This window comes from Rhamphochromis sp. 'chilingali' (assembly GCF_963969265.1).
Source record: "Rhamphochromis sp. 'chilingali' genome assembly, chromosome: 4".
In the NCBI taxonomy this organism is placed as follows: domain Eukaryota; kingdom Metazoa; phylum Chordata; class Actinopteri; order Cichliformes; family Cichlidae; genus Rhamphochromis; species Rhamphochromis sp. 'chilingali'.
This window is the reverse complement of record NC_137948.1, coordinates 8,457,787-8,476,127: the sequence shown is the minus strand read 5'-3', so window position 1 is coordinate 8,476,127 and position 18,341 is coordinate 8,457,787. Positions and strand designations below refer to the sequence as shown.

Sequence of the window (18,341 nt, the reverse complement as noted above, 5' to 3'; positions counted from 1 at the left end):
AGGGGGGTGAGAGAGAGTCTCGCGCGGAGAGACAGTGGACAGAAACGTGACTAGGCAGCCTAAGAGCTGTTATGCAACTGCTGACCTACTAACACATATTTCTAGAAAGGGAACCGGAGAAACTGGAGCAAAGTGTCCTGCAGCGCACAACACACGGGCAGTCCGAGCCAAAAGACAGAAAGGACATCCAGCCGACCCACTGACTCAACGACAGCTGACCCGAGCAGCGACAGGAAAAGGAGAAGAAAGTTTTTTTTTCTCAGTCGGGAGGTTTCTTCTAAAGGGACACGGGAAGGAGGAAACGGGAGCGAGACAGCTTTTGTGTCGGGGAAGCCTGAATGTTTTCGTCCCTCTCCTGCGTGGAAAGGTAGGTTATAACTGAGCGGCTGGCTGCCGTGTGCTGTTTCTATCTGCCTATTTGCATGTTTTTTTTAATCATTCTGTGCGGGTGGATACGTCTCTGGGTGTGTGTGAGTGTGTTTTGAGGCGAGGACGTGATGCTCATGGCCGGTTATTGTTCACATGGCGACTCTCGGCTGCGCCGGCAGATCCCGCGTCCCTCCGTGACTTTCAGCCGTATGCGGCTCTTTTTGTGTCACGTAAAACACGCAGCTCACCGGGCAAGTGTGATACTTCAGTTGGCGTTTTGTTGCCTTTTTTGTTTCTTTGATGCTTTTACGAAACACCGAGTCCGCTTGGTAAAAACGTGGTTGGCCGTATCGCCGCACACTATGAGGTCAATGTCAAAGCGATGTAATTTCCTCTCATGGTGGTGTTTTCCAGGGAGCACGGGGCTGCTGCTGCTCGGCTCGGACTGTGCTGTGCGGTCAATACACCGTATTAGCTCCTGCACGTGGCATATTGGCATGATATTTTTATGTAGGTCATTGGATCAGTTCAGTTACCCAGATATTGGCAGCCCAGCTAATGCAAAGGCTGGGATTAACGCATGGCTGTTTTGAGGTTATGAATTAATTTGAAGGTCTATCACAGACATCTGTGGGAATCTCATGTCAGAGTAAATGATAAAAGGAAAAAAAATCATATTTTTTAAACGAGTTTTGGACAAATGATTTGCAGATAGGGTGTGTGTAAACATATGTTAGGGCTTTTTCTCCGTTGAGAAAGATTACTTGGTTGGGTTTTGGGGATTTATTAAATAAATGGTCACATGCAAAGGGGGAAATGTCTGATTTCTATTCAAAGTGGGCCACTGGGCGATTTTTTATTTTATTTATTTTTTTACTCATAAGGTGCGTTAAGTAAAGCACAGAGCTTTGCTTTGAGGGAGTTGGAGGCTATGACATAACCAGCACACCGCAGGGAAAAGCAATAAATAGCAGCTCCCTCCTGGGACAGAGACGCTTTGTAATTGATTCTCGTTCCCACCCTGCACTTTTCCCCTGTCATTTATATCTACATTAACAACAAAATTCTTGTATCTAAAGAAGGCATTTAGCCAGAAAAGCTGCTATCAGTGATGTAACCCAGCTACTCAGTGTCTGCGAGCTATTTTTAACTTGCTTAGTCTTTTTTCTTTTTTCTCCACCACAAAGGAAGCACCGAGCAGAAAAAGCAGAAGGCTGAACCAGATATAACACTGTTTTCTTTTATTTTTGTGTCTCAAACAAGATTCCAGTGAGGGCTTAGGGAGACCGTTTGTAAAGTTAGAATAACAAGTGAGCATTCAGGATGTGATGCAATGTGTGGAAACCCCTGTCTGGCAAAAGCAGGCACAGTTTTGGTTAGTCCACCTACTGCCAGCTGGTCTGGTTTCAGAGCCACTGCTCTCTGTCCCGACCAGCTTTCTGAATATAGGTCAGACTTGTATCTGGGTGAGGAGACATGAGGTTTAACAGGGCAAGCGGTGGACTACTTTGGCTGCTCTGTCTGTTGCTCTGAGGAATACAGGAACACAGATGGCAGAAGACTTATCTAAGTTCAGCTATTTCCATGGTTTTGGCAACTTTTATTTTTTTACTTTGCAAATCTGCACCACACTTATCTGGTGAATGTAAGTAACAAAAACTTTTGACACATACTTTAATGCAAATCAGATTTGACTAAAAAGAAAAAAGGCTCTTGAAAGGCTATTAAAATGCATATGAATAAAGAATTTTCACAGATAAGTGAATCGAGAATAATTTGTTGTCTTTAGCCCACAGTTCAAAGTTTCATTTAGTCACTTGTTACTTTGGGTACTTGCTAAATGACACGTAGTCGTATATATGTCCCCGTAGCTGACCTGGAATGTCTGGATTCCCGTCTCTTAGTTTTGTTTAACACAAAGCCGCAGGGCAAAATGGTTCCTAGCTGGGGCCCCTCCACGTGTGTGGTGTTGGATCATTTAAAAGATGGGGGAGAGGAAGAGGACGGCATGTGTTTTACTCACGCTTGCCTCAGAGGGGTCAGAGGTGAAGCATTCTTCCTGGAGCGGCAAGTGTCTGGGAACTACTTCAAAGTTGTGTCTCAGTGAAAAACACGGAAACAATCCGTACAGTAGCTGGAGTGAATAATTCTTCTTAATGGGGAAATTAGCTTCTGCAGAAAAAGCCAGTTAGATTATACCACGCTGAGTATCCCTTTATTTTCTAGCATTAGTCTTGGGTAAGAGAGATTGGAAGACATTCAGAGACTTTAACCTGTAGCTCCTGCTTCTGTGTATTACGCATGTATTACACAAGCTTTTCTCTGTAGCAAGAGAAATTCAGAGCACGTACACTACGAGCAACAACAGCAGCCCCTCCCCTTGCAGTCCTAAGAGAGAACCTGTTATATGTGAATTTGGCTGCAGAGATGGGTGTGTGCTCTGACGTCAGTGCTGTATCGCTCACTATCAATTTTGCTGCCGATTCTTATTGTTGTGTGCAGCAAAAGGCGTAGCAACGTTTCTGGAGCGGACAGGAATTAATGTTGCGTGAAAATCACCGAGGCTTTCGTAATATGATTTTTAGGCACATGACGTATTCAAGTGGGTCTCTTTTTTTTTTTGCTCCCGCTGCAGATTCTGTAAAATTCCTCTCATGTCCCCCCCCCCCTCCTTTAGAAAAAAAAAAAGAAATCTCTCTCTACTTCTGCGTCTCACTCCCTCACCTTTCTGTTGCTCTATTTTTAGAGTGCACTCTAATACTCTCTTTCCCTCTCCTGCCCTCCCTTCGTTGCAGTCCCACTGACCTATTTTATGGCGCACCGTCAAATACAGGAGGAGTGTTTACCGCTTAGCGTCGTTTCTAGGTCACTGGGACAACATAGACGTATGTGAGCTTCCTTCCCACCCTCCTTTGTCTCGCACCACCCTCGCACCACCACCTCACACACACACACACTCTTCCTGCATGTCTTTACAAAGATTTTTCAGGATTGGAAAGGGGTGGGTGGGGAGGGGTCATCCTACGTGTTTCCACATCTGTTGCTATTCGTATTCAAAGCGCTTATGGTCCAGTGGGGCTTTACACAAGTTTTTTGAGAAGAAGCAGCCAACAAGACAAAGCCAACTCAATTATAAGACCAGCCTGCAGCATATCTACAATAGACCTTGCCCCTGAGTTACAACATAACACATGATTAAATAAATGGTTAGTTATTCAGGGCAGCTTTCAAGCTGTTCCAAGGTCACAATGTGGGTTTTTTTTTTTTTTTTAAAGTGAGATTATGTAACAGGGTGACTGACTCGCAGTGAAGAAGAAGAAATGCAGTCACCGGTCGGGAGAAGAGATCACTAGATTAGATAGTTATGCAGCACTGTCTTGTCGGTACAAAATGAGTGGTTTGTTATAGGAAAACAAAAAAACACAATAGCAGAGGTAGATATGAACTTGTCTTGTTCGTGAGAGCTTTTGTTCTCCTCTCATTGACTTCGGTCCATCGTTTACATAACAGGAACAGTCTGTTTCTTTTGGTTTTTGTCTCATTTAAGGCTTCACTGCACTGAAAGAGCACAAGGCGAATATCGAAGCAAAACCGGATCTGCTTTCTGTTTTGTTTTTTAAATTCTGTGCTACGTCTTATTTTTACTAACAGAAGGACTCAAATAGGACGGGCAGCGATAATAAATCTGTAAATCTACATAATAAAAACGTAATCAGTAGAATTGCAGTAATCAAGTCACAAAGCAGAGAATATTCAGCGGGGATTCCTGCGCTCCTAATGATAGAAGAAGGTCATGTTTGTGCGCTGTTTAATTCCGTTATTGCAAATGAAAAGCGACACCAGAGCCATTGTTGCCCACAGGCACAGTGACCTAGATTATTGCATTTGCTCAGTGTGTATGCGTGTGTGTCGTAAAAAGGATGTTTTTATGTTTGTAAAGGACTTCAGGGCCCTGTGTAATGACGTGTTCTTAATTAATGCATATCATCTGTGTAATCCAATGGAGTGAGTGAGGCAAAGAAAAATAAGGGCAGATCTAGTTATTACATAACACACCACGACTGTCAACATCCGCCTGCGCTGCATTTGCCATTGTTTTTAACTTTGCAAGACAGGTCGGGTGGGCAAGGCTTCCTGTTGATAAGATGTTGACACCGCACAAGGAAGTTCAGCGGCTTGTGGTGTTGAGTAAATTCAGTCAGTGAGATGAACTACCAGAGAAGCTGTGGCAAAAGACAAACCCCTTTTTGCCCTCTTCCCCATATTTTAGAAAATGAAATCTATAAGTAGAAACCATAAATGCACAGTTTGTGTTGTCATTTTACAACTACGGTAAAGCCGAATCAGTGTGCAGATCACATTTGTATCATTCCCCCTCTAGCTTTTTATCTGTCAGTCTCTGCAGAGCTGGCAGCAGGTCAGCCTGCCTCGGCTCTAGTTATGTGATAGAGCTCCGTCTTACACAAGAGCTCTGCAGCAAGAGCACATACACATGTTTATTCCCAGACTCAGCCCTGTGTGTGTGTGTGTGTGTGTGTGTGTGTGTGTGTGTGTGTGTGTGTGTGTGTGTGTGTGTGTGTGTGTGTGTGTGTGTGTGTGTGTGTGTGTGTGTGTGTGTGTGGCTACCCAGACTCTGCAACCAGCTTCATTTTCTTTCTGAAGTCAGTCAAACACAGACAAGACAGAAAAACACTGTCTAAACCCTCGGGGGTTATGTCATAGTTTTTTCTGTGCTGGCTGAATTGAACTGAATAGACGGTGTATTGATCTCAACCCTTAGACCAAAAGCACCCAGAGTAAAGCTTTGTACTACAGTTAATACATATAACCTGAACTGACTTGCATGTAAATACATGTCACAATGAACTGGAGTAATTTTACAGCTAATCTAACTCCCTCTCTGCTTCTGTTCCCCTCCCTTCCTCTGTCACTGTTTCAGTAACCCATTTAGTGGTCGACTAACGGCGGCGTTGAAGCTGGATCCTTAAAGAACCCAAAAGTAGACAGACCGACCTACATCCCATGTAAGACACCGAAAGAAGCGGGTCTGACAGACATCACAGCTCTGCTGAAGATCGAGGAAGACACTGATAAACTCAAAGTCACCCCAAACGAACCTCCAGAGACTACTTTGAACTACTTGCCAAGACAGCTGGAAAACCGTTTGCACAAAATACAGTTTCTTGTTTTAGTTTTCTTGCTCAGAACACTACTTCAATGTCTGAGGTTTTTGTGGAGTTCCACCTCTTTTTAATCTTCCTGGCTAATTTAGACACTTGAACATTTTGATATTATAATTTAAGTAACAGAAATCAATGAGGCTTTCGTTTCGAGGAGCACAAATACCTCATCCAGAAGTTTTCGCTGAACCTGCGACATAGGTCAGACGTCTTAGTAACAAAGCAGAAGGCTCATATAGTTTTACATTTTTTCCCTACTCCCCCTTTGCCCTTTGCTAGAGTGATACTCTAGCACCCTGCGGGGAAGAAAACATGGAAAGTCTCAGTATACACCTCCCATCCACCAGCAATAACAATGACGAGGAGGGTGACAGTTTTTCCCCGTACAATGGGAGCCTGCCATCCCCTTCTCCCGAAGGATCGGCACGCATTAGCCGCCAGTCTAAAGGTAGCAAGCCTACCGTCACCTCCCGTCGCAAGAGAGAGTTCATTTCTGATGAGAAGAAAGATGCTTGCTATTGGGAAAAACGGAGAAAGAACAACGAAGCAGCCAAGCGCTCAAGAGAAAAGCGTCGCCTCAATGACATGGTGTTGGAAAACCGAGTGATGGCACTGAATGAGGAGAATGTTCGTCTCAAGACGGAGCTCCTTCAGCTCAAGTTGCGCTTTGGCCTCATCAGCACAGCCTCCTACATGGAGAAAAGTCAGCAAATCTCCAACAGCGCCGCTGATGGAAACACTGGCGGCAATGGGAGCAGCACCAACGGCACCCCGAATGGTAACGCATACCTTTCGAGCAGCGGCTACTCCAGCGCATCCCAGGTGATGCTGAATTCAGACTCGTCAGAAGCTGAACAGTCGAGTCTCGGCGAGCGCCACTCCACGCTCCCCAAATATTCCCCCCGTGGCTCCGTGTCTGACATGTCTGACAGCTCTTCCAGCCCTGAACCCATGAGCTACAACATAAAGAAGGAGCCCACAAGCATGGAGATGGCTGGTCTGGAAAACAACATGATTCCCAGTGGGATCACTAATGGGATCCCCAATGGAATGCAGAATGGGGCTTACCATGGCAGCCACAGTGCTCTGGTTTCTCCTCACCAGCAAAGCCCCCCATTGGCTGAAAATGTCATGGACTTCCAGCATCATCATCAACAGCAACAGCAGCAGTGCCACATGGAGATCTCCAACCCCGCTCCTCAGGCCACCTCAGCTCAAAGGAGCGTCATTTTGTATCGCTCCAGCAGTGGCTGTTATCCCATGGAGAGCCAGAGGTCTGAGGAGCAGCAGTCCCAGCAGAGCAGAGCTCCTCAACATTGTCAGGACATGCTGACTTCCAAGTTCTCCGACTGCTCGATGACCATCACAGAGGTCGCTGAGAAGCTGGAGAGAACGAAGACCTTGGACTCTCCACAGTATGAGTACACCAACGGTCACTCTGAGTCAATAGAGGAACTGCAGCAAAGGTATAATCAGCAGCATGACAACCACAGTCTTCAGCACACTAAAAACCACCAGAACCCCTTCGCCCCTGATCTGATCCACAACAACGAGGAGCGGAGGTCCTCCTTCATACAGCACAATGGTTACCTCAACACACTGGATGAAGAGCCCCCGGTGCTCACCTATGAGGGAGGTCCCCAAGCTGATGGTTTCTATCAGGAGAACTCCTCTGCTAAAGACACTTGTTCAAGTGACGGAGACCCTCGTAGCTCTGATAAGGAGGGCTCCACAGATGATGAATCCCCCTCCTCATCCTCCTCAGATATCAGCAGCTACCACCAGAAGATTGAGGGAATTGGTGGTTTGTACGGTGAGTGCCAAGCCGAGGTCAAAGGCACTGCCCTTCCCCACAAGCTCCGCCTCAAGTACAGAGCTCTGTCCAATGGGGCATCGAGAGCACAGGTGGAGGGACTGGTCAGGACCTCGATGTCCCCTTCTCCCACTTTGCCTCAGCATCCTTACCTAGCTCTGTCCAGCAACCCTCACAGTGGCAATGGCAACGGGGAGAGCAAAGATGCTGAGAATGAGCCAGAGTATGTGGAAGACATCAAGTGTCAGGTGAATGAGAGGCCAGAGGCTAAAAATGAGGGAGGTAAAAGGGGATCCAGCGGTGGGAGCGGTGGGCGCAATAAGAGGCGAGATTAAGGACAAATACGAGCAGCTGTCGTCTGCGGTGGACAGACAAAAAAGAACTGTCACTCACATTGGCACCTTGCGAGGTATAAAAGAAGCCAGTGATCAGTGTGAGATGTAGTTAGGATGTGATTTCACCACCAAGTTTCACTGTGTCACCTGTACCCCTTCCTGTACTCTCTCCTACCTCCCGCCTATCCCTCCAGGTAGATTAATGAGGGATGTGACAGAATGAAACTCTTCAGAGCTGGAGTTTGGGATATTTCCCTCATGGAAAATTCAAACATTATTCAATTATTCATTATTGTAAACTGCCTTAGTGGCTGGCCAGTGTTTATTGTGGCATTATGGGAACATTCCTTTAACCAAAGACACACATCCTTCCTTTAACATCTCCCCTTTTGGCAAAGAGTTACATTCTTCCTCCCTCTCGTCCCTCTTCTTCCTCTCCATTCTCTGAACGATCTGCACACAAGTCCTCTTCACTATTGAAGCACTTAGATTGTATATTACTGTGACATATAAATTTGCATATATGGAATATATATTTTAAGAAGAAAACTGTGGCAAAAACAATAAAAATTAAAGCATTGGGATGTGGAAGTCGTAGACTTTAAAGCGATCAGCTTGTTTGTTGTTTCGAGACACCTTGTACAGTCCTTTTTTGTTTAAAAAAAAAACAAAACGCCTCAAAGTTTCTCTTTTACTAAAAGTATGAGCCACAACTTGTAAAAAAAAATAAAAAAAATCAAATAAGTGAGGTACCCTTCTTTTTTTAAAAGTTTGAGTTCAGATCGGGGTCCTTATTTAGAGGATCTGACCTCTTTGACACTCAAAGTTGTCAAAACAAGCGAAGGCCAGTTACTCGCATATCAGTCCAGGCTATGCAGTCACACTTTCCTGTTGGCAAGCACAAGGTGAACCTTGTTTGCCGGCCATCCAACAGAAATCAATACGTCTTCATTTCAAGACAAAAATCGTCTGTCCAGTAAATGAAATGGCTCTCCAGTCACAACCAGCAAAGCTGCTCTCTCTCTTCATAAGGTGCCTCTTTATTGTGTTGTTCCTTGTCCCCACGTTGGCAGCGTCTTAACGATCCCGCTCACCTCCGCACTGAGTTTTAGCAACTGTAGCTGCAGTAGATCATAAAGTATGTACAAGTTTAACTGTTTCACTTCCTGGTGCCTGCCTCTGGCCACTATGTATAAATGTAAAGTTGTCTATCTCTTGTATACTGCTGTCATTATTTTATTATTGTTTTATTAATATTATTTTCTGTTGTATTCGGTTATTCTTTTCGCTGTTATGTGTATTTTTCTGTCATTCACTTGTGTCATTTTTGCTCTAAACTCTTTCTGGTTGTGCTGTGTATTTATTCATGCTACCCTTTGCCCCAGTTACCGTTTGTACTCTGTGTTATTGTATAACCTTTGCTGAAAAGCTTTTTCAGAAGAGAAAAAAAAATGAATAAAGCTTGGCCAGAAGTGATTATGTAATGCTATACTTCACGTGGATATGCAAATGGTTAGAAAAAAACACTCATTTTCGATTGTGAAAGATTCAAAATGGGGGGAAAAAAAATAAAATGTTGTTGAATTTATATACGTCTCTTTTGGATTTTTTTGGAGTTCTTATGAAATTTGACAGGAAATTATCCAGACAAGGAGAAATCCAACTAGCTGATTCACAGCACTCAGATGGTCACTTCCCAGTCTGCCAGCTCGGTGTGGAACCACTTCAACACGTCATCACTTCATACTGTCGACTGGCAAACATTTACTGACTGTGGCACATCAGTACAGCAGGGCATCTGTTGGCTAACCCAGATCTCGGTCTGAATATTCATGTGATATATTTATACTGACAGGTACAAACTAAACATGACTGCGATGGAAACCAAAAATATCACCTTTCAAAGTCACACCTGCTCCCAGAGAGTATTTTATTCAGCAGATCAAATATAACAATATAACAATAAAATCAAACTTATTGCTTTAATTAATTTCATTTAAAGACCTGTTAGGAAATAAAGCTGACAAGGAATACAGTGTCAGTGCAATTACAGTTTGTATGCAACAACTAATAGGAGGTAACATTTAACCAAAACTAGGCAATAGTCTTGAAGAGATTTAGTAAAGCTATACCTAGAAATATCTTATGTTCTGCAACCTCAGTTCATTTTAAGCTTTTTAGCTCAGTGGTTTTGGTTTTAGGGACTAAATGTTTGAGGTTTTTGCCCATTTATTGGTCCCATTTACATGGAGGTTGCTGTTTTTACGTCATGTGTGCCACAGGAAAGACGAAACTTGCAAGTAGCTTTTGAGCACTATGGAGCATTTAGTGGCACTTTTGCCAAGAATTTACCACAAAAACAATCCTAAAAAGAGAATTGCAGGTAATATTGCAAAGAACACAGGTCAAATTGATGATGCTATTGTATATGTAAATAGGTACTGGTTAGCAAGTATGTGTCACCAGCACAGCCTTGCCTCACTTGATGGATTGAACCAAAAGTCAGACTTTTTACAGATACTCAGCTGAAATTAATTTTCATACTGCACATTAAGTTGTGTTTCATCAGAAAATCAAAGTTGAGGTTGTGATAAATTCTGTTTCTGGTGTTGTCCAGAATTGCTCAATTCTTGTTTTAGTTGCAGAAATAAAGGGAGGAAAAAAAGTGTTTTAACGTGCAACAAGCCAAAACAAGTTACACAAGTCTCTTGGGAGAAAACTGCATCAAACTAAATGCTGACATCTCCGAGCAATCCTGCCGTTAATGAAACACAAGCTAATGGGAACAGCAGGCTGGCATGCTGAGTGCATGCCACTGACACGGGTTACATAAGAGCCATAACAAAAAGGAGAACCTTTCAGATAGAGAGGTTTTGCAATGTGAAAGGAACACCCAAGTTGCTAGAGAATCTCAAGAGAGAGCAACTCTGGTCTGAAAAGGTCAACAAAGATGGGAGGGACCCCAACAAATATCTCATCAACATGTTTTCAGCCTCTAAGTAGTTCACATTGTGCAATTTATGACGCAGATTCGCTGCATCCACAGCACATAATGCTTCCATGTGAGTTTCACAAAAATGGAATAAGGATGTAGGCAGCTGACCACAGAGTGACCTCCTGTTTTCAGCAATTTGACACTGATGTGTTTTTATTTCAGCTATCCAAACCAACCACCAGCCGACTCTAACAAGGTGACATTCCCGAGAAAACCGCAGTGCCTTGTAGTTCGCGCTCCATCCACCCCCAATTTCCTTCCTCTCCTCCCTCATCCCTGTCATCAATATCGCTTGCTCTTTTTCTCTTATCCCCTCCTTTTTTCCCCAGCACATCTTTGAGCTGTAAAAACTGCTTTGTATTGTGCAGAGGCTTGTGAAAACAAGCCAGGAGAGTAAAAGTAGGTCAGCGAGGAGGGATAGAAGAGAAGAGGGTGAGGAGTGAGAGAGACAAAGAGTGGGGTTATTCAGAGTGGAGGGAGACAAAGAGAAAGGGGGAAGGAATAGAATAGAGTTACATCAAATTCCTCTACAGCATAAACTTGAGCAAACTACTCATAAAAAGCACTCTTGCTGCTGCCTGAGGCAGCAGGTCAGTAGCACACAAGTACACAAATGCACAGTTACACACTGGAGTCAAGTTTGCGTTTGCTCCAGCTGAAATTTATAGATATACATGTATAAAATGCACACACAGTGGAAAGCTCTGAGAGATTTATTATTACAGTTTATCCATTCTTTGACGTAATTGATGCATATATATTTTACTTCATTACATAACCATAGTTTGAGCAGGTGGATATTTTTGTCTGCGAGATTCAATCTCCTAAGGAATTTATAAATATCCACCTTGATAAATGTCACTGCAACATTCCCACCGAGTCAGAACATCTGATAGTGACTCATGAGCTAGATACTCAGCTCTGATTTGAGTTGACCTCATTTCAAATTATAGTTTATTTTTACCTGACACAAACGCCACAGACTCACCTACCTGCCCCCCATGTGTGCACAGTAGCAGTGGCTACATGACCCACGACAGAAACTTTGCTAAAATAAAATATGAAAGAAGTTAAAAGTTGTAGTGAGAGGTATATGTGCGTGTTTATGAAAGAGAGTGAGCAAGGGGGTGTTGGCCCTGCTCTGCCTGCAGTGATCAACAGCCCCGGCTGGTTATGTAACTCAGATGCTGCAGTATGTAGGTCAGCAGCGCAGGGAGAGGCAGCGATCGGGTAAGGAAGATGAAGCTGAAGAGTGTGTATTTCAGCTTCCGCGTTGGTATGTGTGGATCTGAATCCTTTCTTTAAACCCTTTTCCACATAAAGAGAATGTGCAAATTTTTAAATGATGCCAAGCTGGTATCCAATACAATCAGAATCAAAAAAATCTTCTTAAAGAGCTGAAATTTACAAGCCAAGAGGATGAAAGAATCTTGCTGCTGCGTTGCAGTGAAGACAAATGTACCTACCTTCAAGTCCTCATAAACTTTGAATAGCAAAAGTTTGAATGTTCTAATGCCTATAAAAAGATTTAAGCATGTCAAATTGAAAAAAAAAGAAGAAAAATAGCACCATTATGAGCTAAAAGCCCCCCAAAAAGTCTTGATTTGATTGCAATTGGTTAGATTTTGTTTTTCTACAAAAACAATCAGACATTAGCTCGGTTCACAGAAGAGAGATTGTTGAAGAAACTCTGGAATTCAGCTAATCAATTATTAAACTCTTTGAAGCATGACTAGACATGGTGGCTAGGAGAGTCTCAAGTTCCTTCTCTGAGCATTGTTAGAGCTATTAAAATCCCGTGCCTTTTCCTGTTATGATTACTCTAATGATCTGAATTCAGATTTGGGGTCGTGATTAGCTGCTGAGAGTGAATTTGCAACTTGAAAGTTACACCTTCAAAGTATTAAATTAAATCAACATAAAAGTGTGATATCAACAAAATGTAGCATATTTTATTTGCAACACAACAAATGGGGCTTAGAGTTGGTGCATGCCTGCAGGAAGCCAGAGAGAGAAAAAGGGAGAAAAATGACTCCTCTGTTGAACATGCTTGGTTGGCTGCCATTCAGGACAGAGTTATGTTGCTTGCCATGACCCATTCAGTCTCTGCTGCCTCTGACCGCCAGAGCACTGTAAAATAGGTCACTCAATGTATGTGTGTCTAATCCTACAGATGTGTGTAGAACAATGATTTGAGGACTGCCAACTTCAGTGACACACTTTAGCACACACATAGACACACATCTGTATACACAGCATTTACATCATAGCCTTAAAATAGGACACAAGAAAGTTGTGCACTTCTGAAATGAAAGTAGGCCACAGGGAAGAACTGTGTGCGTGTTGGTATGCGCATGTGTGAGAGATGAATCAGCTCCATGTTATGCAATGCTAAACCACGTATTACCATATCTTGTGCCCTTGTGCTACAGGAAGAAGGCTGTAGGCGTGTTTGTCCAAACGGAGGGTACAGAGAGTCGTACCCTTTCACTCTGACTTCAGCGATGCATCATGTGCCCGTTGAATTTAATGGGCTGTAATTTTGTTTTCCTAAAGCTTAATTCAGTTTTGCTCTTCGATGTTGAATTGTGGTCATGATCCCCGGTGGAGCCAAGGTGAAGCCAGGGGTGGCCATGGCTACCACTGACTAACAGCCACGCCAAACAATCAACAGTGAAACCCATTACACTGCCAGCTCACTGAGATTTCAGGAACACTGTGTTGTCTTTAAAAAGAAACTTGGCAAGGGCATTAAATTTCAAGTATGTAGAGCAGAGGTTCACGTCTTTTTTCCGTATTTGTTTCCATGCTACCCCCTGCTTACGCAGATCACAAGATCTGGAAGATATAACTAATGCTACAACTCAACTAGATACCTCCATCTTTTCCATTTGTCTTTCTTTTTCCATGAATGCCAGGTGTCACCATGATCTGTGCATTATTTAATGCTACAATCATATAAACTGTGTAACACTGTGAAATTTGTCCCCATCCTACAGCCAGCTTTGAACTTCTCTCACTGTCCGATGTAGTATGGTAGTTTCATTTCTTTCCCTACACAAATATCCACCCATTTATTCCTTAAACTGCTTATGCATTTCAGCGGGGGCTTCAGGCTATCCAGCTGTCACACAGTGAAAGACAAGGTTACATCCTGGACAGCCCTGCAGTCTGTTTTCGAGTTAATTGTAAGACATACAAACATTTGTGCTCACGTTCAAACCACGGCCAATTTCAAATCACCAAACATTCAACAATTCCACATTTTGTTAATCAGTTCAGCTTTTCACAAAAAGATTGTCGTGGTAATGGTTTACTCCAACAGGGCACTCATGCCCGGTAACAGGAAGTGACCACAAATCATTTGGTCACCAATGATTTGTCATGCAGAAAAACTGTAATGAATCATCTGTTTATGTTTAACCTCAGCGTAAGTAATGATCTCATCCTGGCCACCACTATAAAACTGGCTTGGTTCTGCCACTTGTCACAATCCAATTGCAGAAAGGTTTTCCAGAGTTGAGAGCATGGGAAATATCCCCAACACTGTTTCTAAGCTCTTAGCTTTTATTTGATCAAAATCTCAGAAATATACTCTTCACGCTCTTTAACCTTTCGTTATTCAGCAGATCTGCACAGTAAAAGATTCACATTACCTAAGAGAGAAACAGCTCCTGATTCAGTCTAGACATGTTGGCTTCCCACCTAGCTGTTGGAGAGCTCTGACTCAGCCATTATGCATGTCTCTTTCCTGTTTCCACATTAAAAAAAGATTCATATTTGTAAGATGTGTGTAGACAATTCAAATATTTTACTGACATCAAAGGAACTCTAATGGTCCACAAACACGTTGGTTCGAGTCCATAGCTTTAAATCAGAGCTGTTACAGTGCTCCATAAATATTTTAACTGGAACATCGCTGATCAATAAAGTTAATTAAACACAGAAGAGGAGGCTACCTGCATTTTCAAAGTTTTCTAGTAACAATTTGCAGGATGGCAATAAGGGCTTATATATTGATTGTAATTAAAACTGGCTCAATACTGATGGGACGTTTAACAGTTTAATATCCCGCAGTGCACCAAGGTGTGTAAGTTTTATCTTTTTATCTTTTTTTAATGACCAGTGAAAAACCAAACTTTTACACTCTTTATTAGTCTGATTTTCTACTTAAACCTTAAACTTTCATTTTGAAACAAGCCCACGTGTTTCCTGCTGGTCAAATAGCCGGCGTGTGGATGCATCCAGCTAATTGTTAGCCAGGTTTGCGCACCATGATTAAGATACTCTGGAATGTGATGTTCATCTCTAACGTTCTGGTTTACTGATTATTGTGTAATATTTACTGAAGCACATCACAAAATACATAGTTTAGCCATGAGTGTGAGCAAACAGTATAGATGGGGGAAGTAAAACTCACAGGTCCACGTACAGTGACAAATGGTTCTTGGTACACATCCCTTCTAAATCAATAGAAATAGGATCTAAGGAGGACAAAGTTACAGCTTAAATTCAAGTTATGCTCACGAGAGCAGGTTTATTTAATAAAGGGAGTATTTTCCACTGATGTGCGTGGCAAAGAAGCTATATAGTGATATAGAAAAAGTGATTTTTTTCAGATTATTTGGAAGATATCCAGTTGATTTGCTTCAATGTGCTAATTTTCAGATTTATTTGAGAGTACCTTTCCACTCAAAATGACTATATCGTATCCCCCATTGCTTTAGAGATTAAACAAGGTTAGGACAGAAAGGAAAAATAATAACAGACATTCATGGATGCATGAAAGTATTCAAAATCATGCAGCTGCAAGACTGAAAGAGATTGTAAGCCCTTTGGCACAGCATTTTATATTTCTGCATAAATTCATAAGAGATTTTTAAGCTGATAAAGGGAGCAGAAGGTAACTGAAAACTCCATTATTTGGCATTTCTGTATTGAGGAAATATTAAAAAGCATGCAGACCTCTATGATTAAAAGTTCATTTGATGATAAATTGGAGTCAGGGGGTTTCCCGTTATTGACTGACTCAGGTTTAAGTCTTTTTATTTAAGGAATGGTGAACTATCAAAGCACGATCTTTGCAAAGCAAATAAAAGGAATCACTAGAAGTTTTAAAAAGAGACTACTAATGTACTAATGAATGATGCCACCGTGGGTGAGCGTTTTCCTTATCGCTATCTCAGCTTTTTGAAACCAGATGTCAAAAGAATGGATCTGGCTGTGAAGCCGAGGAAGACTACAGGCCTGTAGCAGTAGTGGGTTGTCAGTCTCAAAGCAGGCTTTCTGGACACTAATAAACTTCAAAATGTTCATGTTGTTTTCAGTATGGCTTGAATTCAGCAAGAACATAATCTTCAGGAAAGTGTTTAGTGAGAGCAAGAGAAAGGAGCCAAGGGCTGTTGTACAACTGTTGTGGACTTATTTTTGCAGCCCAGTGCATTTCTAATGGCCTTCTTCAGGCCATTAGAAATAATTCAGTCAGTAATTGAATACATTGATAATTCAATATACAATCAGATAAAGTGAAAGAGATGAAAAGATTAAAGAGTTTTGTCATCCTCACACAAAGGCAAGATGTGCAACGACTTCAGAAGTCATGAAGGAGCCCAGGGCAGCTTTGAAGAACCTAAAGGCCTCTTTTATATAGGCTATTATCAATCATCAGTCCACCATCAGAATGATGCTTAATGATGGTGTAACCTCAGTTTTTACACTTTACTGAATAAACAGATGAGACAAAATTGGCTTTTTGTTTTAAATACAAGACATTACGTTTGCAGTAAAGCGTTATAACACTATCAAGCACTATCCACGTGCACCAAGACAGCAACACTTAGCGCGCACACACACACACACACACACACACACACACACACACACACACACACACACACACACACACACACACACACACACACACACACCACTGTCAAGTAGAAGTCTTGATTTCACTCCACTAAATGTCTTTGATTTAGTTCATTGCAGTTCATTGCAGTAAACCATCAAAGATCACAGATTTGAAACGGTTAGTTTGGGGAAATGCCTCCAAGACAACAAAACAGAGGCAACAAAGGAACCAGAGACACAAAATTGAGTTATTACCAAAAATAATAAAATCTATTGTCCCTGTGTAAAAACAAAGGGAGACATAGACAATCAAAAAAAAAATTGATAAAATCAAAAGCTGAACAAAAGAAACTCAAATACAATCATGACAGAAACATTGGTACACAGGGAGTCACATCAGCCACCAAAAGAAAAGGTTCACATATGTTTGACCCTTTTGTATATGCAATATTGCATCTTTTCTTCTATAAAATAATCACTGAAAATATTATTTTTTCTTCATTTGTTCAAACGGGTTCTCTGAATGCACTTTTTGCACTTCTGATGATGTTTTAGGTCATGTCCATACATTGTGTTTGTTTTCTTTTGTTTTTGTGAGCTCTTCTACATTTCTGCAGTGTTTGCAAAAAAACTCACAATACAGTGCACAAAGCTGGCGATGTGTTATTTAACCACATAAATGCCCAGTCAGCATTCTCCTCACAGTCAAACTTTAATGGCGCTCCAGCAGCCCGACAGACTACAAACAACATGTTGGAGCTGGAATCAGTGAGGTAACCTGCAGTCATTTGTAGTTGGTTATTAAGGGATTAACCCCTTTGGATTAGTCTCAGCTATGTTTCCCATCTGTCCACTGTTACAGCACAGACCTGCTGATGCACGAGCTCTGCAGGACGCACGCTAAGACACTAGCAAAGCACATACACGCAGGACAACACAACAAAAGACATATTAGAAATATGTCTCCATGAGCATGTGAGCAAATCTTTTCCAACTGACCTACTGTACTGTAAATCTACAATATGTGTGATCATACATGCACGGGCACGCACACACACTGAACACATTTGCTCACGTCACATGCATGCATTCTGCAGACACGCTTATGAAAAATACATGCACACACTAATCTGTGATTAGCTGAGTGAACAGGAGACATGCAACTCATGTACACGAGAAGGTGGAATCAGTGGCGTGTGGCTTTGAACACAGCTGTCTCTGTTTAGATTAAATGTATAAGTATGTGACTGTGCTTGTGAGAAACTGTGCATAACTTTTCGTCTTAATGGGATTGTTGTTTAATTTAATTTATATTATTTAGCTGAAGAAAATCTAAAAGTTGAATATGAAGACCTGGGATTTACTACAGAAAACAGTGAGGTTATACATGTAGATATTTTCTGTGGCTTAGTTCGAAAAAGCCATTAAAGAAAACACTTTAGGTTATAGTGGATTTAAATGAATAATAGCTTTTCAGTTATGTGAGACCCCAACCTGAACAATTGCCTTACATGCATGTCTCTGTCACACTTTGTGTATTGTAGTTATTACCTAACTTAATAAATTACCCAATTCATTAACTTAAGCCAAAGGCTCATTAAACCAGATTAGTTTTGCTAGAGTCAGCAGCATCGTATGGGGATTTAAATAACTTTTTAAACATATAATGCATAAAAAATCATTTGTGCCATTTTAATAAAAAAATCTATTCATATTTTCATAATGTTTTAAAATATGTAACCAACCAGTAAGTGTCTTTAAAAACCCAACAAACAAAGCTGCTAATTAATGACTAATTT

The 18,341-nt window shown here is 41.8% G+C and overlaps 1 protein-coding gene across 2 annotated transcripts; it reads left to right on the top strand.

The window, feature by feature from the left end:
• On the top strand, positions 1 to 9,273 carry nfil3-5 (nuclear factor, interleukin 3 regulated, member 5). 2 transcript variants are annotated; one of them, XM_080880545.1, is made up of 2 exons: positions 1 to 367; positions 5,309 to 9,273. In XM_080880545.1, exon 2 carries the CDS (start codon positions 5,862 to 5,864, stop codon positions 7,695 to 7,697), a length of 1,836 nt encoding a protein of 611 aa, XP_080736671.1. In that variant the 5' UTR covers positions 1 to 367; positions 5,309 to 5,861; the 3' UTR covers positions 7,698 to 9,273. The 2 variants fall into 2 exon arrangements, with proteins under 2 accessions (XP_080736671.1, XP_080736672.1); XM_080880546.1 differs by lacking the exon at positions 1 to 367 and adding an exon at positions 829 to 2,014.
• The last annotated feature ends 9,068 nt before the right edge of the window (positions 9,274 to 18,341 follow it).